The sequence below is a fragment of the Melopsittacus undulatus genome, chromosome 7 (genome assembly GCF_012275295.1).
Source record: "Melopsittacus undulatus isolate bMelUnd1 chromosome 7, bMelUnd1.mat.Z, whole genome shotgun sequence".
In the NCBI taxonomy this organism is placed as follows: Eukaryota; Metazoa; Chordata; class Aves; order Psittaciformes; family Psittaculidae; genus Melopsittacus; species Melopsittacus undulatus.
In genome coordinates, this window is record NC_047533.1 from 1,954,687 (window position 1) to 1,980,178 (window position 25,492).

Here is a 25,492-nt window from a genome sequence, read left to right on the forward strand (position 1 = left end):
ACAGGGGCTTGGAGCAGCTGCTCCAGTGGAAGGGGTCCCTGCCCATGGCCATGGAACTGGATGAGCTTTAAAGTCCCTTCCAACCCAAACCATTCCCTGATTTTGTGAACTTGGAAGTTCACCGCAGAATGTAGTCATGTCACTGTACATGGTTCAGTATGGCCTGCTCCAGAGGGGCTGATTCCTGGAAGACTGCTTCCCAGAAGGAATTCTGCTGTCTGTCAGTGGTAAATCTGTCAGTGGTGGTGCCTATAGGAGAACACAACTAAATGAAGAGGAGTCTTTCAGTCATTGCCCTGTTCTGTGCAAAAGCCAGGTGAGCTGATCTCTTCCACTTAGCCATCCTGGTTTATAACTCACTCTTCCTGAAACAATGAACCTAACATAGGAATTACTTCCCTATAATCCAGATCAAACTTTATAGAATCATGGAATAGTTAGGGTTGGAAAGGACCTTCAGATCATCCCATTCCAATCCCCAACTTTAATCCAATAAAGATGATCTTAATAGATCCCTTCCTTTAGGCTGTGTTTCTTGGTTGGTCAGCTTGGAAGTGTGACATGGAGCCCTTGGACATGTTCATCGTGGCCTTGGGGAAGGAATTCTCCCGAGCTGCTGTAAATGGAAAAGCTGGGATTCGTTCACACAGGCAAGGTTTGAAAGTTCAATTTATATTGCTCTTTTCCTCCCTCCATCAGCAGATAAAGGCAATTCTCGGAGCCAAATTGGACCCTGCGGGAGGGTGAATGGCCTCTGCGTGACAAATGAGAGCCGTGTTGATTAATACACTTCTGGAAGGCACCCAAATTCCATGCTGATGAGGACAGTTGGGAGAGGTCTTGACAGGGTTGAAGAGCTTGAATGCAATCTCATTTGATCCATGCTCTGTTGCTTTCTAGCTTTATCAGGAGCTACTTCATGATGGAAAAGAATCCAGCTCGTCTTCCCAGAGCTGTGTTGGATCCGTACATCCCAGGAATCATTGGGATCTGACTTGCTGGCCTCTGCCAGCTCCCATTGAGTCATCTGATGAGTAGCCAGCCTCAAGCTGCCTTCAGAGAGGAATAAGTCACTTGGACTCCGAGGTAACCAATTGGATGTGGAGGAAGCAGCATGCCAGCTGCATGATGGGGCTTGAGATGAGTTCCTGTGGTTGTATCCAGGTTGTGTAGTCATTGTAACAGGACATTTAGTCTAAGGAGGCTCTTTTGGGGGTTCTATCAGGGCAGAAGTCCCTATGAACATCATAGAGCTGTCATCCTACCTTCCAACTGTCCTTGTCCTTCACAGGACTCATAACAGGCTCAGAGCAATGGCGTTTGTGGTATAAGATTCAACGTGTGGGTACCCACAACCTTCCTGGGCGCCTGTGGACTCCATGAGCCAGTGGCCACCTCCATGGCTATGAACAGTGAGTGCCTGGAATGCCCTGGAAATAGACACCGAGGGCTCTCCCTGTGCTTAATTCCGCAGCTCCTTCAGCACTACTCACACGTGCTGCTCTTGGCTCACTCCGGACACACGCATCCTGGCTCGGTGCTCAGCTGCCAGGCTGTGACCCAGCTGCAGACCACGGCAGCTTCTGAAGGCTTTTGTCAGCAGAGGTATCAAGTGCTGGGGGCTGTGGTGAGGGGGGGAACGCCTGTTCCTGTGCACAAAAAGGCCTTTTGTAACTTGGTCTGGAAAACCACCAGGCATTGGGGGGGCCACGCACGTCTCTGCAGCCAACAGCTACACTCAGGTTCCCTGTGCTGGTGGGAGGCAGAGGGAGTTCTGCCTTCAACTGGAATCGGACTGGTTTGTGTTGGAAGGGAGCTTAAATCCCATCCAGCTCCAACCCCTGCCACGGGCAGGGACCCCTTCCACTGGAGCAGCTGCTCCAAGCCCCTGTGTCCAACCTGGCCTTGAGCACTGCCAGGGATGGGGCAGCCACAGCTTCTCTGGGCACCCTGTGCCAGCGCCTCAGCACCCTCCCAGGGAAGAGCTTCTGCCTAAGAGCTCAGCTCAGTCTCCCCTCTCTTGGGCAGGTTCAAGCCATTCCCCTTGGCCTGTCCCTCCAGGCCCTTGTCCCAAGCCCCTCTCCAGCTTTCCTGCAGCCCCTTTAGGCACTGGAGCTGCTCTGGGGTCTCCCCTTCAGGAGCCTTCTCTTGTCCAGGCTGCCCCAGCCCAGCTCTCTCAGCCTGGCTCCAGTTCAGAGCTGCTCCAGCCCTCGCAGCAGCTCCATGGCCTCCTCTGGCCTCTCTCCAGCAGCTCCACGTCCCTCTTGTGCTGCTGCCCTCTTGTCCTCTTGTTGCAGGACTCCATCCCCAAGTGCTGCTCTCAGCACTTTGCACTGGTTGAGAAAGTGGAGGAATGAGTTAAAACCATCCCATAACAGGCAGTAATGAGCTGCTGGGGGATGAATGGAGTCTGTTGGCTGCCCTGGGCTTCCTCTGGCTCCTGGTCCCTGCTCCATCCCACCCCTGGCTCACCCCTCCACAACAGTCCCTGCCACCAACAGCCCTTCCTTGGAAAGACATTGGCAGGGCCCTGCAGCTCTTCATGGCCTCATCCCTCTGGACCTTGCTGTGCTGGGATCTCTCCCGAGCTGTGTGCCAGGCTACTGCTGTACAGCACTGCTGAACCTCTGCCTGACCTGCACAGGACCAGCTATGTCCTCTCTCAGTGCCCTTCCATAGGTTTAGTCTTTGGAGTCACTTTCTCTTTGGCAGCATTTATCCCCTCATGGAAGCAGTGGGACCTGCACAGCACCTCCATGGTGAGCTCCAGGAGGAGATGGGCTTCAGGGAGTCCTTCCTGGTGCTCTGCAGAGCTCGACTCAGGGCCAAAGATGCTTAGAAGAGCTTGTGGTGACAGTGAGGTGCTGCTAAATGGCATTAAGGCACCTCAGGAACACTTGGGCTAATGGGGGAAGCCTCACTGATGCTGTCCAGATGTTTGCATCTGCTAGTTGCATCCGAGTGCCCTGTTACCAGGACCTCAGCCCATGGTTGAGTGCCAGGAGGGCTCTGGCTGTGCTGCTGAGGTTGGCTTTATGCATGTTTTGTGCTGGAGAGGGGCTTTGGACAAGGGCCTGTGGGGGCAGGACACAGGGAATGGCTTTAACCTGCCAGAGGGGAGACTGAGATTAGGAAAGTCCCCTATCCTGTCCTATCCTATCCTATCCTATCCTATCCTATCCTATCCTATCCTATCCTATCCTATCCTATCCTATCCTATCCCTTCCTCTCCCAAAGTGCAGGGGTCCCCAGAGGTCCCTGGAGCCTGTTGGGTGAGGGTGGTCATCTCTAGAGTAAAATCATGTGCAAAGCTTTAATTATGAACATTAATCAGTGTTATTAGTAGGACTTTAATAGCGATTGCGGAATCCTGATGGGAAGAGGAGTGGGTGACCCCAGAAAAGGACTTAAAGGGCTGAAATGGAGCAGAGAAAGTGGCATCTGTGTGTGTCCATGTGTGTCTGTATGTGTGTCTCTGACTGACTCTGTGTGCATCCATGTGCATCCGTGTCTCTGTGTGTTCATGTGTACCCTGTCTGTGTGACTGTGTCTCTGCGCATCCCCATGTCCCTGTGCTGTGTTCCTGTGTCCCTGTCTCTCTGTGACTCTGACTGTGTCCATGTCCCTATATCTACGTGTCTGTATGTCCACGTGTCCCCTCTCCCTGCGTGTCCATGTGTACACGGCACCACCGCAGCCCCCCTCTCTCAGCCGAACCTCCCTCCTCATTGATACCCCCATAGCACGAATCACACCAACATTAACCCCATCCCCTCCAGCTCCCGATGCCCGCAGCCGGCTCCCGATGCCCGCAGCCTCCTCCCGATGCCCGCAGCCTCCTCCCTGCCCCTCTCCCTTCGGGGTTAGCGGATGCGGGTCCCCAAACCCCTTTCCCCTCTTCCCCATCCCTCTTGTCCCGCTCCGGGGGGAGCCCTGGAGCCGCTCTCGCCTCCGCTCATGGTTCTCATTACGCGGCCGGGCTGGGCCAAGAACCGCAGCAATAAATAACGGCGAACAATGCCGGCCCCCCCCTCCCTCCGTCCCTCCCTCCCTGCCTCCCTCCGCCGCCCGCCCCAGCAGCCTCCAGCCGCCGCTCGGGCACGGGGGCTCCGGCCCGGGGCGGGCGGCCGGCGCCACGGTGACGGCCGCAGGCAGCGGCATGGCCGGGCCCGGCGCCCCCCGCTTCGGGGACAGGGGTTTGGGGAGCCCCGGCTCCGTCCTGGTGTTGTTGGTGCTACCGGTGCTGCTGCTCGGCCCGGCGGGGGCCTCGGGACCCGCAGGTAAGGGCATGGGGGGGGTGCATGGATGTGGAGAGGATGGAAGGGGGGGGTCCTTTATTGTGCCCCCTAAATCCTCCCTGGGCTGCCCCGTCCCGTTCCAGCGCTGTGCTTTGACTCTATATGGTCCGGTCGGGATGGGAGGGATGGGAGCGGCTCCTCGCCCCCGGAAGATGGGGACCCCCCGTGTCCCCCTCCCGAGAGTCCCCAGCTATAGATCTGGCTGCGGGCAGTGGCACTTTGAAAGGCTCTGGTGGTGCTTGGGCTGCTGATGTGTGTTTTGGGGTGAAACACGGCTTTTTGTGCTGTGGAGGGAATAACACTGTTCCCCCCCCATGTTCCTATCGCTTGGGGGTGCCAGGTTGGGGTTATCCCCTTGTAGCCTCTCTTCTCCATCCCTAATTCCATCCCCAGTCCCACCACGAAGCTGGGGCTGATGCTTCTCCATGCAAAGCACCCTTTTCATGATGGTTGGTTTGCACTTCCCTGCTCCGGCTCAAAGTCAGTTTTCCAGCTACTCCAGCATAGACTCGTGCGAGCAGGGAGGGTGGTGAGAGCCAGGATCTGTTTGGATAAAGCAGAGAGGAGGAACGGATGGGAATGGTGCCCGCTTCTCGGGGCTCCGGCATCCTCCGAATGCAACAGTGCAAACATCCCAAGCGCCAAAGCAATGCTGTTCCCGACACAGAAAGGGCTGGGAATGAGAGTTTTCCAGGAAATACAAGGAGGAGGGGGTGGGAGACCCCCTCTGCTTCGTGTTTGGGTTTGTTTGACTTAGTTAAGGCCTTATCCCATGCTCCGAGTGGCTTTGATTCCCAGCAAAAAGCTCCATCCAAACCAGCAAGGAAATACAAGAGGCAAGAGGATTTTAGGACGTGGCTCGAAGCCCAGCCCAGTAATTCCTGCCCCTCATGTCCCATCCTCTCCCTGGACAGCGTGGGAGAACGACGGGATCTGCAGCAGGGAAAATAGGATTTGGGATTTCTTCTCTCCCCTCCCATTTTGTGTAATGGGAAGGCAGCAAATCCCACTGGAGCTGAGCCTCATTGCAGCTGTGCCTCAGTTTCCCCATCAGTAAATGGGGGTGGCTGTGGCCGGAGGGGTTGGAGGCCCCTCATGCCTGCTGTCGGGAGAAGGGACCTGGGATGGTGCCACCACCTTATCTGCAGTTATTCCTGGAATCTGATGGCATGTTATATATAAGGAAAGCTGATTAAATGCCACTGGGCGATAGTGGCAGGCACGTCGTGGGGTACCTCGGTCACGTTAAACACTCCATCTGCAATTCCTGCCCTACAAATCCAGCCATGTTCCAGTGCCTAAAGGGGCTGCAGGAAAGCTGGAGAGGGGCTTGGGACAAGGGCCTGGAGGGACAGGCCAAGGGGAATGGCTTGAACCTGCCCAAGAGAGGGGAGACTGAGCTGAGCTCTGAGGCAGAAGCTGTTCCCTGGGAGGGTGCTGAGGCGCTGGCACAGGGTGCCCAGAGAAGCTGTGGCTGCCCCATCCCTGGCAGTGCTCAAGGCCAGGTTGGACACAGGGGCTTGGAACAGCTGCTCCAGTGGAAGGGGTCCCTGCCCATGGAGCTGGATGGGATTTAATGTCCCTTCAACCCAAACCAGGCTGGGGTTCTGTGCTTAAGCCAAATCCCCCCCAGATCATTGCACAGGGAACCAAAACAAGCACATAAAATGATGAAGCCCTAAGCCCTGTTATTCCACTCCCTTAGTAAATAACTTCACCCTTTGCTGGGGAAGAGGATTCGATCCAAGTGTCCACTGACAACATTTGGCTTGGCGCAAGGGTCCAACCAGGGACGGTTTTGCTCGACCTCATCTCCCTGCAGCATCCCTTCTGTTGTTGTCCAGCCTTCAGTAGCTGCTCCCTCTGCTGCAATCCAATACAGCCACATTGTTTAGGAAAGAAAAAACCCTCTTAGAAAGCCTGTCTGTGTCTGATGGAGCCAAGGAATTGCTTGTTCTGCTCTGCCCGGGGGAGCTGGGATGGCTCAAGACAAACCCATGATGTGCTGCTGCTATTTTAGCTCCTCAGCTGCCTGCCTGAGCCCAGCACTGGTTGGGTAGATGATGGTTTGAGTTCTGGGGGGGGTCAAACTGTGTTTCCTCACCCCGTAAATGATGATCAATGGGGTGAAGTCATAAAGGAAAAGAGCTGCAATATAAAAGCTTTTGTGTAATTTGGGAGTGATGGAACAGGGGGAGGATGTGCTGCCACCCTGCCCCTTGCTCTGCGGTGCTTGGTGTGCTTTGCCTGCATTGGTTGGGGGTGGCAAAGGGTTAGGGTTAGCATCCATGTGCTGGCTGCTTCTCAGGGTTTAGGGGCATTTAGGGCACTGGTTTGGGATCTGGGTGGGCAGAAATGCTTCTGAGGGCTTCCAGGATGAGGATGCTGGTGTGGGGAGAGGGTGATGCTTTGGCTTCAACCTGGTGTCCATGTCCATGCTGGAGTCCTCAGCTCTGTTCCTTAACCCTCTGGAGGTGTCTATGGAGCAGCTCCTGCGCTCAGGGTCTGGCATGGTCTGTTCATGTGCTCACCAGGTCTTCTCCTTCCCAGGGCCACCACCCCATGGCGAGCGGGTCACCCCCCACTGGGTCCTTAGGGGCCGGACCAGACGAGCCATCAGCCTGGGTGAGAAGGTAAGAGCAGAGATGGTTCCTCTGCACTGCCCTGTGCGGATGGGTCCTGTGCATGGAGCTCTGCATGGTGGGACTCAGATGGAGGTGCTGGGTTTGTATGAGCAGGATGCTGGGCTGGGGCAGCCTGGACAAGAGAAGGCTCATCAAGGGGAGACCCCAGAGCAGCTCCAGTACCTAAAGGGGCTGCAGGAAAGCTGGAGAGGGGCTTGGGACAAGGGCCTGTAGGGACAGGCCAAGGGGAATGGCTTGAACCTGCCCAAGAGAGGGGAGACTGAGCTGAGCTCTGAGGCAGAAGCTGTTCCCTGGGAGGGTGCTGAGGCGCTGGCACAGGGTGCCCAGAGAAGCTGTGGCTGCCCCATCCCTGGCAGTGCTCAAGGCCAGGTTGGACACAGGGGCTTGGAGCAGCTGCTCCAGTGGAAGGGGTCCCTGCCCATGGCAGGGGTTGGAGCTGGAGGAGCTTTAAGGTCCCTTCCAACACAAACCAGGCCCGGATTCCGTGTTGTGTTGGCAGGATCCAGTTAGATGTGTTTGTAACCATTGGGCAGGAGGGAAGATGAGTGACATCTACAAGGAGGGATGAAAGGGGCTGGGGGGTTTAGAGAGAGGAGATGCAGATGATCTGTCAGACTGATGGCTTGGCCAGGGTTGAGGGACCAACAGCATTAGCTAAAGGATTTGAGTGTGATGTCCTTGGGAATGCTGCAGAGAAGCTGGGTGCAGGCTGTGGGAATGGGATGCCATCTCTTCCCAGGATGTCTCTTCTGGCTGTCACCTTCCCCACCACCTCCCCATCTCCACATCTCTCTTCTGAGATGCTCTGGTGCCCCTGGTCTGGGTTTGGTGCTTGGCTCTGGGTCCACCAGCTCCAGAGCTGCCCATTGCACCTGATCCCTGCACCCTGCAGCAAGGAGGTGATGGGGCTGCGGTCTCCTTTGGGATGAATCCAGTCACTTCCCAGCACAATGATCACCAATGGGATGGTCGCAGGATCCTCCTTTGTGTTGGGGCTGAGCAGATTCACTGCTGGGAATACTCAGTGCTGGGAATTGCCCTTCTCTGGTAGCTGAAATATCCCATCACATTGGGGATGCTGTGCTCAGCCTTCAGCAATGTCCCCTCCCCTCTAGCATCCCCATGTTGGTGTATATACGGGTTGGAAGACACTCGGGATAGGGATCACATAGCAGCAGGAGGTGTATTTACACTCCCAGTGTCCAAATGGTGCCGGGTGGGTGCAGACCATGGGCATTTTGGGAATCACTCCGGGAATCCTGGGCTGGGATGGCTGGGCAGGACCTGGAGCACTTCCTGGTGCCTGCTTTGCATCCCCTGGCTCCAGCAGCCTGGAACAAGGAGGCTCCTGTTCCTCGGAGCAGGGGAAAGGAGGGGAGAGGAAGGTCACAGGAGGGGAGGCTTCAAGCAGGCAGGATGGTGGCAACCAAAGGATGGGGTAAGGGAAGAGCTTATGGACACAGCCCCAGACCAATCCATTCTGTCCTTGTGCTGCTGCTGGGGGTGTCTTTAGGATCTCTTTAATCCCCCCCATTCCCATCCTGTCTCCTCCTGCTCTCCAGCAAAGATCCTGGAAAGAAACAGGGCTGTGTGGTTGCTGTCAGCAATCCAGGCTGGGCTTCCCGGGTGGGATTCTGCCAGGAGACAGCATCCCAGCGCATGGAATGATGGATGGCTTGTGACAGCCCCAATGCTCCTTCATCCCTTCCCTGCAGGAGGGATGCTGCGCGCTGGCCCATGCCATGGTCCATGGGGATGTCGCTGTGCCTCCTTTCCTTCCTCCCAATGGGACGAGGAGGAGGATGGTGATGGTGGCCCTGTGGTCCCATCGTGTGCGGGCTGGCACAGCACTGCCTCCCCCCTCGACACCCTCCTCTCCCCTATTGTTCGAGGCTGAGCTCCCTGCAGGCTCCTTGGCTCCCAGCACACATGGAAGTGATTTGGGAGAGGCCACGGAGGAGGTCGTGGGGACCCTGATTGCAAACAGCTCCCTTCTTGCTGCTGGCTTGGGGTGGGATCCTGCCCCCCTGCATCCTCCTCCTGCATTGGGATGCAAAGGGAAGGATGTGGAGTGCTGACCAGGGGCTTTTCCAGCCCTCCAGAGATGGGCATGGAGGTTGTGCCCAGCACCTTGGCTTGGGTGTCCTTCCAGCATCCAGCCTTAAAGCACCGAAGTCCTTTGGGATCCACCAGCCTGCTTGTCCCTGCCCATGGCAGGGATTGGAGCTGGATGAGCTTTAAGGTCCCTTCCAACCCAAACCGCTCTGGGATCCTATGGTTCTATGATAAATAACCCCCGGGGAGCATCACACACATGTGGGATCCCAGCCCAGCTCCGCAGGAGGAAGGGAGGAGAGGACTCCCATGGTTTGGGTGGGCTGCAGGTGCCGAGGACACGTTCTCCTGCCATCTGTTTCCTGCAGGGAAGCCCTTTTCCCCTCGCAAGGTGTGGCAGTGCTGAGCAAACCCCGATGCGGTCCCTGAGCCAAGTTGGCTTTGGAACAACCACATTCCTGCCTCTGCCCTCGATTCCCCCTGCTCCCGTGGAGCTGGCTGCTCCTGGGATGCTTTTCCAGTGAGCAGCTGGAGCCAGAGGCTTGTCCTTGAGCTCTTGGATCCCGATCCCGGTGTGCACACAGTACAAGCTGTGTTACAGCATCCCGGAATCCCAGCCTGGTTTGTGTTGGAAGGACCTTAAAGCTCCTCCAGCTCCAACCCCTGCCATGGGCAGGGACCCCTTCCACTGGAGCAGCTGCTCCAAGCCCCATCCAACCTTGCTCCAAGCCCCATCCAACCTTGCTCTTCCAACCCAAACTGTGCCGCTTGGATCCAGCTGCCTGGGGAGGACCTGGCTCATCCATGGATGCTCCAGCTGCAAAACCCATCTCCAGATCCTCTGGGGAGCATCTCCTGGTAACTCCAGACCCCCTCTTCCTCTTTACACCCAGGCCTGCATGGGCTTGCTTAGGAAATGAGGGCTTATGGGACCGAGCAGATGGCTGGGCTGTGATTTGAATGTGGCTTTAGGCTTAACTCGTGATGTCCCAAGGAGCTCAGTGCTCCCTGAGCCTGCTCCTAAGGGCTGCAGGGCAATGGGAGCTTTCCAGCAAGGATGGAGGAGGGAAGCAGAGACCATTCCCCCTTGCAGAGCAGCACAACCCCTTGGCCTCGGCTGTGGTTTGTGTGGTCAGTGCATTGAAACAGGAAAACAGACTCAGGCTCAGCCCAATGGGTCTCTGGGCTGTTCCAGGCTGGGTCAAGGCCAGGGCACATTCATCCCAGCTGTATTCCAGCCCCTGGTGGGACTGGGCTTTGCTGGGATGCTCTGGAGAGAGGCTGCCACATCCACATCCAGCCAGGGCTGAGCTCTGGTTCCCTGCAGCCAATGGTGGGGACCAGTGCATCTCTTTGGGGCTGCTGGAGAAAGGAGGTGGTGTTTGGGTAGGGGGGATGAAGGAGCTGGAGCCCAGGATGATGTGGGAACCTGGGATGATGCTGAAGCTAAGGAGGGTGATGGAGTTTGGGATGATGATGGAGCCTGGATAGCGATGGAGCTTGGGGTGATGATGGAGCCTGGGATGGTGATGGAGCCTGGGATGGTGATGGAGCCTTGGGTAGCGATGGAACTTGGGGTGATGCTGAAGCCTGGGGTAGTGATGGAACTTTGGGTGATGCGGGAGCCCAGAATGATGCTGGAGCCCAGGAACGTGCTGATCCCTGCTTATTCCTGATGCACAACCTCTTGGCCAGCAGCTTTTGGGGAACCAAGCACCCACCAGTGATGCTTAAAGGCAAAATTATCCATGTTTAACTCATGCAATGGCCTTTCCTGGCCTTAAAGTGAGGCTGTTTGACTCCTTCCTGGCACGAGTGATTCCTGCATCCTCCTTCTCCCTCTTTTCCTGCTATTCATGCTCTCCACCACCTCTCCCTGTGCTCATAGGGGAAACTGAGGCACAGGGAAGAGGGAAAGGTTCACTTCACTGAACACGAATGGGGTTGAACACAGACCCCATTAGAAGCAGTTAGTTAGAAGCAGTTTGTTTTCCAGCCTTTGGCAGTTTGGGATATGGGCCGGTGCTTGCACAGGGAGCTGGGAATGCCGGGATAACCCCATACACACACATATCCCTTTAAGACAGCAGCTGGGAAACAGCATTTTGCCAGTAAAGGCCCTTAAGTCGAGGCAAGGAGTAATTGCTTGGGAATTCAAACCCGGATAGGAGCCGGCAGGGATTGGGAAGGAGGAGGAGGAGGAGGAGATGGGCTGTGGGGAGCTGGTGTTTGGGACATCAGAGAGGGGAGCAGGAGGCCTGAAGGAAGGGGGGGAAAGAAGGGAATCGGCAGGAAAAGCATCCCATGGCCCAGGCCATGTTTGGCCACAGAGGGATGTTTGGATAAGATCATGTTCTAAAAATACATCCCGTTCCCACCACGGCTGCAGGAGGGAGCACCCAGGGCCCCTGGATGGGATCCAGGACTGGGGCTGCCATCCCCACAGTCAATCTGAGCTGCTTAATGGGGTGTATCCATGTCTAGAGCTCGGTTTGGGGGGGATGTGGAGGAGGATCCGTCCTGGGAGCATGAACCCCATGTCCTAGGGTGCAGCAGGGGTGGTACCCGGCTGCTTGACACCCCAGGATCCTCCATCCAGTGATGCTGCTCTTTATAACCATGATGGTCCCCAGGCTGGAGGTCCCCAGTCTCTCCCCAGTACCCACAGGGATGAGGACTGGGTTGTAAAGCCTTCCATCCCCATAGGGATGAGCAGGGGCAGCAGGATTTGACCTCTGGTTTAGCCCAAGCTCTGAATCACCCAACTTCACCCCCACCCTGCTGCATTCCTGCAGAGCCCTGTGATGTTCCAAGCAGCCAAAGCCAGAGCCTTGTGGAAGCAGCTCCTTTCCCTCTGGAGCTGGGAAAACCTCCCCAGCTCCCAGCCAGGGCCCTGCAATGGATACGGAGCACTGAGGGCTGGCAGCTCCCTGCATCCGTCATGGATGGGGAGGGATCCAGGGAGGGAGATGGAGCCAGCCACACCAGCTGGGCCATGAACAGGGTGATGCTGCAGTGTCCTGGAGGTGGGGAAGGGACATGGGGACATCGTAGGAGGGCTCTTGGGCTCCAGCCCATCCTGTCACATGCTGGTGTGGATCCCGGCTTTAGGCTCCTATTTAACACCCTCCAAAGCGAGGGAGTGAGTAAAACCACCGGCATCCTGGGGAAGCTGAGTCAACCATTTCCTCCTGGTGTTAACAGTGGTGTGGTTATCCGGTGCCTGGGTTGTATCCATACCCACACAAGGGTGCACGGGAGGGGCTGAGCCCCCCAGAGATCTCATTCTGCAGGGATGAGGCTCTTCCCACTGGCTCCGGATCTCTGGTGGGATGGAGCACACAGAGACCGTGCTTGGGATGCTCGTGTGATGCTCCCAACCTGTATTCCACATAGAATTGGGGATGGTTTGGGTTGGAAGGGACCTTAAGCCTCCTCCAGCTCCAACCCCTGCCATGGGCAGGGACCCCTTCCACTGGAGCAGCTGCTCCAAGCCCCTGTGTCCAACCTGGCCTTGAGCACTGCCAGGGATGGGGCAGCCACAGCTTCTCTGGGCACCCTGTGCCAGCGCCTCAGCACCCTCCCAGGGAACAGCTTCTGCCTAAGAGCTCAGCTCAGTCTCCTCTCTCTTGGGCAGGTTCAAGCCATTCCCCTTGGCCTGGCCCTACAGGCCCTTGTCCATAGCCCCCCATCCTTTCTCTCTTGCTGCCTTTCCCTGGGGTTGGGATTTTCTGTCTCACCCCCATCCTTGCAGGGTGAATCTCAGTGTGAATCCTCTTTTACCCTCTATTAGGCTGGGAGTTCATGGGCAAATCAAACAGGGAGGTTTATTTCTCACCTTCCAGAGGTTTGAAGCAGGATATGGAGTATGTGGAGCAATTCCACAAGGAAGAGGCAGGAATGCACCCTGAGCTGGGGAGGAGGATGCTGGGGACAGGGATGTCCCCTGCAGAGTGGCTGAGGATGCTTGGGGACCTCTGATCCCCATGTCCCCACTGATGCTCTGTGGCAGGCAGCTCCCACTGCATTATCCCAACTGGAAAAGCAGCTCCTGCTTTTCCCAGGAGCCACCTGCTCTAGTGTGAGGTGTCCCTGTCCACGGCAGGGGGTTGGAGCTGGGTGATCTCAAGGTCCTTTCCAACCCAAACCAGTCTGGGATTCTATGATGATGCTCGAAATCCATTGCACCCACTGCCCTCTGTGTTGCTAATGGAGCAGTAGGTCCTACAATAACAAGGCAGGCAGTGGGATGGGTAAGCACTGAGGTGGCTGCATCCCAAGGCTCTGCCTTTCCTAATCCCATTCCTCCTTTGCTTCCTCCATAGGTGCCTGCCCGGGCAAAGGTGGCTGTGAAGGCTGAGGGCAAAGAGCTCATCCTGGTGCTGGAGAGGAACCAGTAAGTACTGGGGCTTAGGAAGGGGCACTGGGTGTCCCTGGCATGGTCCTGCATGGAGTGGTTGTATCCTGGCCTCTTTTCCATAGCGGAAGCACAGCCCCATGTAGCTTCCTGCCTGCTGCAGCTGATAGGGCTGTTTGGGCTGGAATGCTCCTTTTTCCACTGCCCACACCTATGTGGTGCAAGAAACAGTCTATGGCACCCAAAACATAGCACCTAAGAGCTTCCATGTTATCCATGACACCCAAGGCAATCCATAATGGCACCCAGGGTAGTCCACAGCACCCAAACACCAAGGCTGGCTGTGTCTACTGGGGAGACCAGTAGAACCTTGGCTATCTAAATTGCTGTCTTGTGCCAGCTGCCAGGTCTACCTTATCCCTACTGGTTTATGGGCCAGTGGGGCCATGTTAGACCTCAGGTCTTCTTTCTTCTGGTACTAAGAGACATTGTTGGCCTCCAAAACCATCCTGGTGGTGCTTTTCCCTCCTTCCTTGTGCTGGAGAAGAGGACACATCTTGCCCTTTGTTCCTTGGGTCTCCTGGTTTTTGGTCTGCCCTGGAGAAGATACCCCAATGACCTGAGCCACGCTGGGACTTGCTGTGCCCATGGATGTGCCTTGCTGTGTTTCCATATACAGAATCAGCTCAACCTTCCCATATCCCCCTCCTCAGGCATAGGATGGAGGCTTTGTCCTCTCCACTGCCCTCAACTAACCCATCCCCATCCCTGTCCCCATCCTGCCCATGTGCCTTGCCTGGCTGCCCATGGATCCCTTTCCAGGAACCCGTCTGAGCTCCCATCTCCTCCCTGGGCTGTAAATGGAGTTCCTGGTGCCACACACCCGCTCCCAGTTGGGCTGGGGAGCTGGGACCATTCCCAAAGCGGCATTCCTGGGGCTGGGCTGGCTGCAGAGGCCGGAGGGGTTATTCTGGGTTTGTTTGCTTCTGCTGCAGAAGGAAGGCTCTGGGATGGGGCCAAAGCCCAGGGATGGAGGGCAGGGGCAGGCACAGCCCTGCCCTGGGGGGCTGAGCCCCTGCGTGCACCGGGTGCTGCCCATGGGGACCTGCCTGGCCCCACCGTGGCTGCAAGCTCATGGTGGGAGCCCATCACCCCGGCATCTGGGCGAGGGTGTGTGAGTTTGGGGGTGTGGAAACTGCCAGCATCCTCTTTTCCTCTTTTTTATCTTTTTTTCCTTTTTCTTTCTTTTTTCTTTTTTCCCTTTTTCCTTCTTTTTTTCCCTCTTTTTCTCTTTTTTTTCTCTTTTTTCCCTCTTTTTCCCCTCTTTTTTCCTCTTTTTCTCTTTTTTCCCTCCTTTTCTCATTTTTCCCTCCTTTTCCCCTCTTTTTCTCTCCTTTCTCTTTATTTTTTCCCTTTCTCTTTTTTCCTTTTCTCTCTTTCTCTTTTTTCCTTTTTTCTTTCTATTTTCTTTTTTCTCATTTTTCTTTCTTTTTTTTCCTTTTTTTCTTTGTTCTCTTTTTCCTCTTTTTTTCTTTTTTTCTTTTCTCCCTCCTTTGTCTTTTCCCCCTTTTTTTTCCTTTTTTCTTTTTTGTTCTTTTTATTTTTTTCCCTTTTCTCTTTTTCTCCTTATTTCTCTTTTTTCCCTTTTTATCCCTTTTTTTCCCTTTTTTCCCCCCTCTCTCTTCTGACTTTTTTCTCCTCTCTCCTTCCTCTCCCACCTCCCCCAGGATCACTTCACTCCCAATCCCCTGTCTGCTCCACAGCCCCAGTCACCCCCTGACTGTGAGCTGGGCTCCTGCTCTTCCCTGTGGCAGGAATCATTTGTCACCATGGGATGTGGCTGTGTCCCAGGCCTGGGGACCAGCCTGGGTGGGATGCAGCAGCTGGGACACACGGGGACCCCCTGCCTGTTGCTGGGTGTTGTGTCAGAAGCATCACCCCCTGTGCTGTCAGTGGGGTGAAGAGATGTGACCGGGGCTGGAGGGGGTGTTGGGGACCCCAAACCTCCCACATCCCCAGCTGGACCCTGAGCACGGGGTTCATCCCTTCTTCTCCCAGATGGATGCTTCTCATAGGGACTTTGGTATTCCCAAGGAAGGATTGGTCCCTGTGGAGAAGCCGTCCACCTCCTGAGCTAAGTCTTGGTGGTGACCCCACCATAGAACCATAGAATCAACCACTTCAGAAACAACCTTAGAGATCATCAAGGCCAAACTTTACCCCATCACTAACCCACAGCACTGAGGGCCTCATCTACATGGGCTTTGAACCCTACCAGAGGGCTCAGGAGCTGGACCCCAGTGCAGGTCCCCATCCCAGAGCAGCAGGACACCAAACCAGTGGGCAGCCCCTTTGCGATGCAAAGGGAGACATTGGACTGTGCTTCATGTCCCCACTGGCCATGGGCAACCATTGGCTGAGGACCAGCCCTGACTCAACGGTGATGGCTGATGTGCTGTTAGCTCTGCAATGGGGTCTGTGAAGGGGAGCCATGCAGGTGGCTCAGCACCACTGATGGTTGCCTGGGTTCAGGCACAGGGACTTGATGTGTTCCTATGCTGGGACACCCAGAACACCTTGAGAGCCCTAACCCTTCTCTTCTCTCCACAGGCTGTTGGCTCCGGGCTACACCGAGACTCACTACACCATGGATGGACAGCCTGTGACAGTGTCCCCTAATCACACGGTGGGTGCTGGGGCATGGGCAAAGCTCACCTCCTGTTTTGGGGTCCCTTGTGAAGGAGCCAGAGCCTCAGTGGGCCGGGAAGGGGTGTTTTGACTGGCAGCATCACTGGTGCAGGAGGAGCACAGCAACACGTGGCTCCTGTAGCTCTTGGCTGTGGTACAGGGCAAATAAACACAGGCAGCGCCGGCTCTTCCCGACGTTCCCCATGGTCATCTGTCACCCAGGAATGGGTGTCTGTGTCCTGGGCTGAACCGATGGAGCCGGCGGCTTCCCGGCTGCATCCCTCCTGTTCCACAGTGCAGAGGGACACGGCTTGCATGGGAAGGTGAAATGGGATGAGCACATGGGGTAGTTACTGCCCAGCCCTGTGTGGAGGCCTCCATCACAAGAGGGATGTGGAGCTGTTGGAGTGAGGCCATGGAGCTGCTGCGAGGGCTGGAGCAGCTCTGCTCTGGAGCCAGGCTGAGAGAGCTGGGCTGGGGCAGCCTGGACAAGAGAAGGCTCCTCAAGGGGAGACCCCAGAGCAGCTCCAGTGCCTAAAGGGGCTGCAGAAAAGCTGGAGAGGGGCTTGGGAGCTCATGGCTTTAAGGTCCCTTCCAACCCAACCACTCTGTAATTCCATGATCCCTCCAGGACCACTGCTACTACCACGGGCATGTCCGGGGCTACAGCGGCTCCTGGGTTGTCCTCAGTACCTGCTCAGGAATAAGGTATGGAAACATGCATGTGGGGGCCTTGTGAGGCTATGGGGGGGGATGGATCCAGCTATCCCTTCCATTCTGCAGGGACTCCCTTGGGTACCCACAAACAGCATCCATAGTCCTGCAAGAACAGCTTTGGATGCTTCATGGGGCTGCTTTCCCCACTGCTCCTTTTCTCCCATCCTTGAGGTGTCCAAGAGACACACATCTCTTGTCTCTGCCCCTACCCCATGTATGGACAAGCTGTAATGGGTTCATGGGTCCTCCTCACAGGCTGGTGAACCAGACTGAAAGCACCACAGGAGTCCTCAAGGGCTCTTCTCCATTGCAGGGGCCTCATAGTGCTGAGCAGCAACACCAGCTACTACCTGAAACCCTTGGGGACCCCCAAGCCAGGCCACCACATCATCCACCGAGCAGAGCACTTGCCCATCCGAGGTGGGACCTGTGGCCACGGTGATGACCTCGGGAGCACCATTGCTGACATTGCTCAGCTCTTCCAGCCTGTGCCTCGCCGGGTAAATCCATCCTGGAGTCCATGGGAGGGATGAAGGGATGGGAATGGGGCTGTCTGCACCCTGATACATACCCGTGGTGGGATGCCCATCACCCTGGCATCTGGGCAGATGGGGTCAGTGTGAGTTTGGGCAGGGTTTATGGGTTGGGTACCAGCGCTGTGTCTGTAGTGTGGGACGTGATGTGAGGTGATACTGGGAGTTGCACTGTAGCCACTTGGCTTTTCCTTGTCTCCTCATGCCTCAGTTTCCCCTCTCAGTTGTCCTTCCTGAGCAGCTCTGCAGGGACTGGGAAGCCTGAGATGCCCAGAGCCATGGGCTGCCTGCTCCTTCACTCCTCTGAGCATCACTGTCTGTCTTGCAGGCCAAGAGAGATGCCTGGAGGACCATGAAGTACATGGAGCTCTTCATCGTTGCTGATCACACACTGGTGAGTGGGGTAGGGAGCAGAACCATGATCCCATGACAGTCCCTCCTCTGCCTCCCTTCCTGCTCTTCCTCCAGTGACCCTTTCCCATCCCCATCTCTCTGCAGTACAGGAACCAGCACCTCAACCTGGGCCACACCAAGCAACGCATTGTGGAGATAGCAAACTACGTGGACAAGGTACTGGTTAGTGAGCAGGACCTGCTGCTCCTTTGGGACCAGCTCCATCATTCCCAGTGCATGTGAAAGCACCAGCCTGGTGGTGGCCTTAGGGACTGGCCCCATGTCACTGGGGTGAGGAGTTTAGATGGCGGATGTGAGCAGGGTACCTTGCTGTGGTGATGGGGATCGATGCTGGCATCCTTGACACCAGGAGGGGCACATGTAGGTGTTGTTAGCTGATGGATGGCTTTGTGCCACCATGATTTGGAGGTGCAATTGGGACAAGCATCTCCACAGGTCACCCAACTGGAGGGAAATAGTCATAGAGTCATAGAATGGTTTGGGTTGGAAAGGACCTTAAGATCATCCAGTTCCAACCCCCTGCCATGGGCAGGGACACCTCACACTAAACCATGGTACCCAAGGCTCTGTCCAATCTGGCCTTGAACACTGCCAGGGATGGAGCATTCACAACCTCTCTGGGCAACCCATTCCAGTGCCTCAGCACCCTCACAGTAAAGAACTTCCTCCTTTTATCTAACCTAAATCCCCCGTGGGTCTGAACCCATCACCCCTTGTCCTATCACTCCATCCCCTGACGAAGAGTCCCTCTCCAGCATCCCTGTAGCCCCCTTCAGACACTGGAAGCTGCTCTGAGGTCCCCATGCAGCTTCTCTTCTCCAGGCTGAACAGCCCCAATGTTCTCAGCCTGTTTTAACCACGCAGACCCCACAGCCGTTCCCCATCCCATCCATCCCTGTCCTCTCCCTGCAGTTTTACAGGTCACTGAACATCAAAGTGGCCCTGATCGGGCTGGAGGTGTGGACAGAACGGGACCAGTGCACTGTGACCAGCGATGCCAACGCCACGCTCTGGTCCTTCCTGCAGTGGAAGAAGTCACTGAGGGCACGCAAGAAGCATGACAATGCCCAGCTGCTGACGTGAGCATCCCTATGGACCTGGGAACACCGGGATGAGGGCTCCTAGCTTGGACCAGGGTCTCCAAACCACCCCTGGGGTGCTATTGACCCCTTTGTTCCTCTTTCTATGCAGAGGGAAGACGTTCAGGGGGACAACCATTGGCATGGCCCCGCTGGAGGGGATGTGCAGCATGGATAACTCCGGAGGTGTCAGCATGGTAAGAGGGGCATGGGGGTCTTCACTGCTGCTCCCAGGCTGGGGGATCACATTGTCATTCCATCTTACTGGAGTTCTTAACTTGGAGGACCAGGATCTGAGGTTGGGCCTGGGATATAGCCTGAGAGCAAACAATGATGCTGGTAGCCCCTTACCCCTCTCAGATGTTGGCCAAGTGAGAAAGGGATGGTTTAAAGGTCTCTTGCCCCATGTACACCCTCAGCTTGCAGCTTGCAGCAGCATTGGGATCTTCTGTATTGCTTTTGCCCCTCATATTGAATAGCCCTGCTTGTACTCCATGGTTTTGTAGGATCATCTCTGCCCCAGATACCTCTTAATGCTCCTCCTGATGGGGTGATGGTGGCACTGATGACCTGTTGTCCCTGGGCAGGGTGGTGATGTGGGGCAATGAGGTATTTGCTTTCTGGGATGCACATTCCAAGGCTCCAGGTTCTCTGTAATTGGCTGCAGCCAAATAACTTCCCAACAGTCCCATGCAGGACTTGGAGGAGACCAAGCCCCACTTCTGCCATGAATCCTCCTCCATCCCCATCTGTCCCTCCCATTAGATGCAGCTGCCATGGGATCCATCCCAGGGATGCTGCGGTCCCTCCATCACCCCAGACCCATTCCCTGCTGCGGGATGACCCCTCTCTATCACTGTACAGGACCACTCGGAGCAGCCCATTGGAGCAGCTGCCACCATGGCCCATGAGATCGGCCACAACTTCGGCATGAGCCACGACAGCTCCGGCTGCTGCGTGGAGGCCACCCCGGAGCAAGGCGGCTGTGTCATGGCAGCGGCCACTGGGTAAGTGGGGATGGGATCATGGGATCATGGGATCATCCAGGCTGGAGAAGCCCTTTAAGCTCATCCAATCCAACCATTCCCAGCCCTGCCAAGGCCAGCACTAACCCATGGCACTGAGGCCTCGTCTCCAGCTGTGTGAACACTTGCAGGGCCGGTGCCTGCAGCCCTGCCCTGGGCAGCCTGTTCCAATGCCTGAGCACCCTGTGGGGCAGGAATTGTTCCTCAGCTCCATCTAAACCTGCCCTGGTGCAGCTTGAGGCTGGTTCCTCTTGTCCCATCCCTTGTTCCTTGGGAGCAGAGCCCAGCCCCTCCTGGCTCCATCCTCCTCTCAGGCACTTGGAGGGAGCCATCAGGTCCCCCCTGAGCCTTCTCTTCTCCATCTGAACCCTCCAGCCCTCTGATTCATCCCAAATTGTATGAAATTCGAGTGGTTGGTGCCACTTTCCCTTCCAAAGTCCTTCTCCTGTTGGATTTTCCATCTCCTGACAATTCCTCCCCACTTTTTCCCTGCAGAAAAGCAGGGATTTATTCCCCTTTATTTGAACCCACCAGCTCTTCCCAGTAATAAATAACAGTCAAACCCCCCCACTATGGTTTCAGGTTGTCCTCTGGTTGTTTCCTCCTGGCTCTCAGGGCTGTCACACCGTGGCACTGTCTCATGGGGGTTAGTCTCTACATGGGTGGCTTGTGCTGGGGAAAAGCCCTGGCTTTTCAGCACAATGAAGTTGTACACTTGTTTAATGATCCTAAATGTGTTATAGTAACTATATGTATTATATAGTTATTGATATAAAAATATACTCACAGTATTATATATGTTATATTATATGTTATTATATATGTTATATATTACATATATTTCATGCATTATATGCTATATATTATACATTATATACCATACTTTATATATTATATATTATATATTAGACATTAGACTTATATATTATATATTATATGTTATATATTATATATTATATATATATTATACATTATACATATGATATATGATACAAGATATATTATATATCCTTATTAATGACTGCCACCCACCCACCGGAGCTGGATGCAGATGCAGCAGTGCACAGCAGTAGCAGATGCTGCAGCTGAGCTGTGCCCCTGCTCACCCCCCAGCCAAAGCTTTCTGAGCTGACATCCTCCCTGACTCATTTCTTCCTCCTTATTTCTGCTGAAATAAGTCGTTTTTTTCCCCACAAGGGCAGGAAACACGTTTTTGTCTTCAACCTGTCCCTGTTTGCACATCCGTGTATCAGCTCCTTGGGTGTGTTTTTGCTCACCCATCCATAACCTGCTTGGACTTAGAGCTTAAGAGACTTCCCTAGACTTCAAATATAGCTTTAGAAAAAGCCCTTTATGTCATCTCAGAAGTGAGATGTCCCATATGAAATAAACCTCTTGTTTTCAGTGATAGGAGGAAATGAAACCAGCTCTGAAGCAGGTGCCCAGCCCTTACTCTCTGCTTCCTCTTAATAACAGCACACAGAGAAAGCCACAGACTTGTGTAAAGACACAGAAGGAGCATGCTCAGGGCTCCAGAAAATCACTGTTCCTCTTCAGCTCCATATGGGAAAGGCCAGTTGGGCTGGGAGAGAAATGACCTCATGTGTTGTAGGCTCTGATTTTAGTTCAAGCCTTATGACTGATTGAATTTGAGGCTTTTATTTATGTTCCTTTCCCATATTTCTTTGGTTTTCCTAAACTGCTTCTGTCCATCTCCTCCTCAGAGGTATTTAAATAGCCCCAAATGGGTATTTCCCATCAGTGATGACACACACACGTTTAGCAGACATCCTGAGCAGTCCATCACTGCAGATGTGCTCTGTGGTTAGGATGGGGGGGGTTCTGTGGTGTCCCACATACAGGGGACCAATGCACAAGCTGTTACCTACATGGTAAGCATGGGTGCCCTGGGCTTTGAGGTGCAGGCCATGGGGTCTCCAGTCTCCAACAGGTTTCTTGCTGTGAAGGGTTGATGCTCTGGGGTTGCTGTAGAGCAGCTCTGGTTGTCCACCCATCCTAACACAAAGGATGCTTGGGTTCAGTGGTGTCCTCTGGTTGTGCTGGTGCTCAGCTGGGTGGGAGATGTTCATGGTCTCGATGTACAGTGCTGGGTTCTGCTCTTGGATGGGTTTGTACCAGTTTGCCCATGTCCTTATTTCCCAGTTCTGACTGTGCTTTTCCACCTTCTCCTGGTCCCCCCATCCCTCCCCTTCTATCCCCTTGCAGACACCCTTTCCCTCGCGTGTTCAGCTCCTGCAGCAAGAGGCAGCTGGAGAGCTACTTCCAGAAGGGAGGTGGGATGTGCCTCTTCAACCTGCCTGACACCAAGGACCTGGTGGTGGGAAGGAAATGTGGCAATGGCTTTCTGGAGGAAGGAGAAGACTGTGACTGTGGGGAGGTGGAGGTATGGGGCTGGGTTAGCATTGCTCTCCTGCACAGGCTTCTGCAGCTCCGCTCAAGGTAGTAGGACATGGACCATGTATTTCCAAGGGAAAGGGGTTTGCTGGTCCATCCCAAGGGTTCTTCCCTATTTCCCATTCCTAAACCCATTTAACTGCTCCTGGGTTTCATCTTGACTTTGCCCTCATGTGCTCAGTTCTTCCTCACACCCCTGTGCCTCAGTTTCCCCAAAAGGAAGAGCAATGCTGTGGTGGGTGAAGGATGGATTGGGGGCAGCAATGGGAATGGGATGCAATCACTGACCATGGTGATGTCTTCTTCTCCCCCCCTACAGGAGTGCACCAACCCATGCTGCAATGCCCACAACTGCACACTGAAGGAGGGGGCCCAGTGTGCCCATGGTGACTGCTGCCAGAGCTGCAAGGTAAGACCTGCACCGTGTCCCCCCCATGGGATGAGCAGGGAGATGCAGCCCCCATCATTCCCAGCCCAGGAAATTGGCCTTGTGTCTTGACAACCCCATATAGTCCCACAGAGGACATTATAGATGGTTTATGGTTCCAAGATGTGCTCAGTGCTGATGTTTCTCTCTCCTCCCATGGCAGCTGAAGGTGGCTGGGACAATCTGCAGGGATGCAGCAGGATCCTGTGACCTCCCTGAATACTGCACTGGTGCCTCACCCTACTGCCCAGCCAACGTGTACCTGCTGGATGGCTCATCCTGTGCCTATGGAGAGGCTTACTGCAACAATGGCATGTGCATGACCCACCACCACCAGTGTGTCCAGCTCTGGGGACCAGGTGAGTCCCACCAGCCCCAGCCCTGCCTCCTGACCCCCTGCTCTGGAGCAAGAGCAAGCTGGTCTTTAAACAACCTGCTCCAGTGGAAGGGGTCCCTGCCCATGGCAGGGGTTGGAACTGGAGGAGCTTTAAGGTCCCTTCCAGCCCAAACCAGCCTGGGATGCTATGATTCTCTGCTGCACATGATCCCCATGCTGTGCATGACTCCATATGCTGCAAGTGACCTCCCTGCTGTAGTGCAACCCATAGACTACCTAAGGCTTCAGCAGTGTGTGCAGCTTGTACCCTACATAGACTGTGAGTCCTTGCTTTAGTTAGCCCATATTCTACTTATGGCCCCCGCATTGCCTACAGACCTTATACTGTGTATAGCCCAGAGGTGATGGGGCTCATAACCTGTTCATAGTCACAGAATCATACAATGGTTTGGGTTGGAAAGGACCTTAAGATCATCCAGTTCCAACCCCCCTGCCATGGACAGAGACATCTCCCACATGGCCAGATGCTTTGTGTGGTTGTTACACACTTCATATATATGTAAATGCACACACATTATGTGGCTGCAGACCATATACAGCTGCATACAGCCCCAACTCCACATGCAGTCCATAGCTCATAGTCTCCATGTGACCTGGCAGTGTTCAAGGCCAGGTTGGAAGGGACTTGGAGCAACCTGCTCTAGTGGAAGGTGTCCCTGCCTGTGATAGGATGAGCTTTGAGGTCCCTTCCAATGCAAACCATTCTGTGAGTCTGATTTCATCCCTCCTGTGCTGTTCTTGGCCTGGCACCAGGAAGCTTTTCCATGATGCTTTCTCCATAAGCATCCAGCTGCTGCTCCCAGTTTTGGTATTTCTCCCCATTGACTGCTTCCTTCATTCCATGTGGACCTTTCCTCCCTCTGCAGGTGCCTGGCCAGCCCCAGATGCCTGCTTCCAGGATGTGAACATGGCTGGCAACACCTATGGCAACTGTGGCAAAGACAGCCAAGGGCGCTATGTGAAATGCGACAAGAGGTGGGTGCAGCTCTGGCACCCATGGGTGCCCCATCATCTCCTCCTGCACTCTGTGAAGGGACTGGCAGGGTCCTACCTCAGCCTCCCGGCATCAGCTCCAGTTTGGACCTGAGGAAGCCACCAGGTCCTTCCTGGGCTCCATCCCTGCAGGGAAGTTGTCCCACCACACATCACCTCCCAGCCTGGCCTGAAGGGAAAACCAAAGCCAGCATCAGCAGGATGCTGTTTAGGAACCATGTGCTCCCAGTATTCCCAGTTTGACCAGGGATGTTAGTGGGATCCCCCTGACTGTTCCCTCCAGCATTTCCCTGTGCTGTCCATGATTTATCTAAGTCCTTTCTGAACCTGCTGAGCATCTCTTGTCACAACCTAGCATGGACATAAAGTCAGAGGGAGAGGAGCCAGCAGGCAGTGGGGCAGATGGGGCAGGGGGGTGAGGTGGTTGGTACCCACATCCATCCTCACCTCACTGTGTCCTGCTCCTAGGGATGCCATGTGTGGCAAGATCCAGTGCCAGAGCTCAGCTAAGAAGCCTCAGGGGACCAACACTGTGTCCATTGACACCACCATCCGCTTCAATGGGCGGGAGGTGAAGTGCCGTGGTACCTACATGTACACTGCGAAGGATGACGAGGAAGACCTCTCTGACCCCGGGTTGGTGATGACAGGGACTAAATGTGGAGATGGGATGGTGAGTACCTCTTCCTAAGGCTCAGCTCTCCTACAGAATAACATCTCCTTGGCTGTTATCCCAGCTCCAATGTGGATATTGGCTCTTCTCTGCATTGCAGCTGGTCCATGGGATGTGGTTTCCTCCATGCTTGCAGACATCTCCCTGGTGATATCTCACCAGGGGCATTTCCACACATCACCAGATGCTTGTGTGTAGGCCACCAAATTCTCCTCTCTGGTCTCCATGCTTCTTTGCTGATTTCATGCATAGTGGAGTGACCCCAACAAGAGTTGCATGCCCCAAGGCTTGATGGATGAGGATTCCTTCTGTGGATGAATTGTTTCCCAGGAGAAGTCTTAGGGAATGTGTGTTAGGGAAGTATTAAGGATCAAGACGGGAGATCCAAACAGATGCTGCTAACTGAGCATTACTCTTTTCCAGCCCCTACATCTCCAAGTACTTTACAAAGGCTCAGTTCAGCTGAGAAAGGGCAGAAGCCTGGTAGACCGCATGGTAGCAGGGATGTGCGCCAGATAGCGTTGGCCATGGGGATGTGCCCTTTGCTGTTTGGCATTCTAATTGTGAAATCTTCACCCCAGTTTGGGGTGGAAAGCCAAAATGTCAACATTTTAAAGAGAAATGATGGTTGGGTTTGAAATCCAGTGTCGTTTTGTCTTGGATGGTGCCTGTGTTTTAGGGCCAGATGGGAAATGCCATCTCCAGGAGCTGCCAGAGGGGTTGTCAAGGGAAGGGGTTGGAATGGTGGTGGCTGGTCTCATTGGGCCATCCTGGAT

General features: G+C 54.8%; 1 protein-coding gene across 1 annotated transcript in view; it reads left to right on the forward strand.

Annotated features, from left to right (window-relative positions):
• Nucleotides 1–4,122: 4,122 nt before the first annotated feature.
• Nucleotides 4,123–25,492, forward strand: part of ADAM33 (ADAM metallopeptidase domain 33) — a 29,388-nt gene continuing 8,018 nt past the window's right edge. Inside the window, exons 1-16 of the mRNA XM_034064955.1 lie at nt 4,123–4,280; nt 6,849–6,931; nt 13,324–13,394; nt 15,966–16,041; nt 16,675–16,751; nt 17,074–17,260; nt 17,622–17,687; nt 17,792–17,863; nt 18,620–18,786; nt 18,899–18,983; nt 19,651–19,793; nt 22,038–22,215; nt 22,546–22,635; nt 22,817–23,012; nt 23,917–24,025; nt 24,512–24,716. Of these exons, the coding sequence (XP_033920846.1) occupies nt 4,160–4,280; nt 6,849–6,931; nt 13,324–13,394; nt 15,966–16,041; nt 16,675–16,751; nt 17,074–17,260; nt 17,622–17,687; nt 17,792–17,863; nt 18,620–18,786; nt 18,899–18,983; nt 19,651–19,793; nt 22,038–22,215; nt 22,546–22,635; nt 22,817–23,012; nt 23,917–24,025; nt 24,512–24,716 (1,926 nt within the window). The 5' untranslated portion in view covers nt 4,123–4,159. The remainder of the gene's footprint in view (nt 4,281–6,848; nt 6,932–13,323; nt 13,395–15,965; nt 16,042–16,674; nt 16,752–17,073; nt 17,261–17,621; nt 17,688–17,791; nt 17,864–18,619; nt 18,787–18,898; nt 18,984–19,650; nt 19,794–22,037; nt 22,216–22,545; nt 22,636–22,816; nt 23,013–23,916; nt 24,026–24,511; nt 24,717–25,492) is intronic.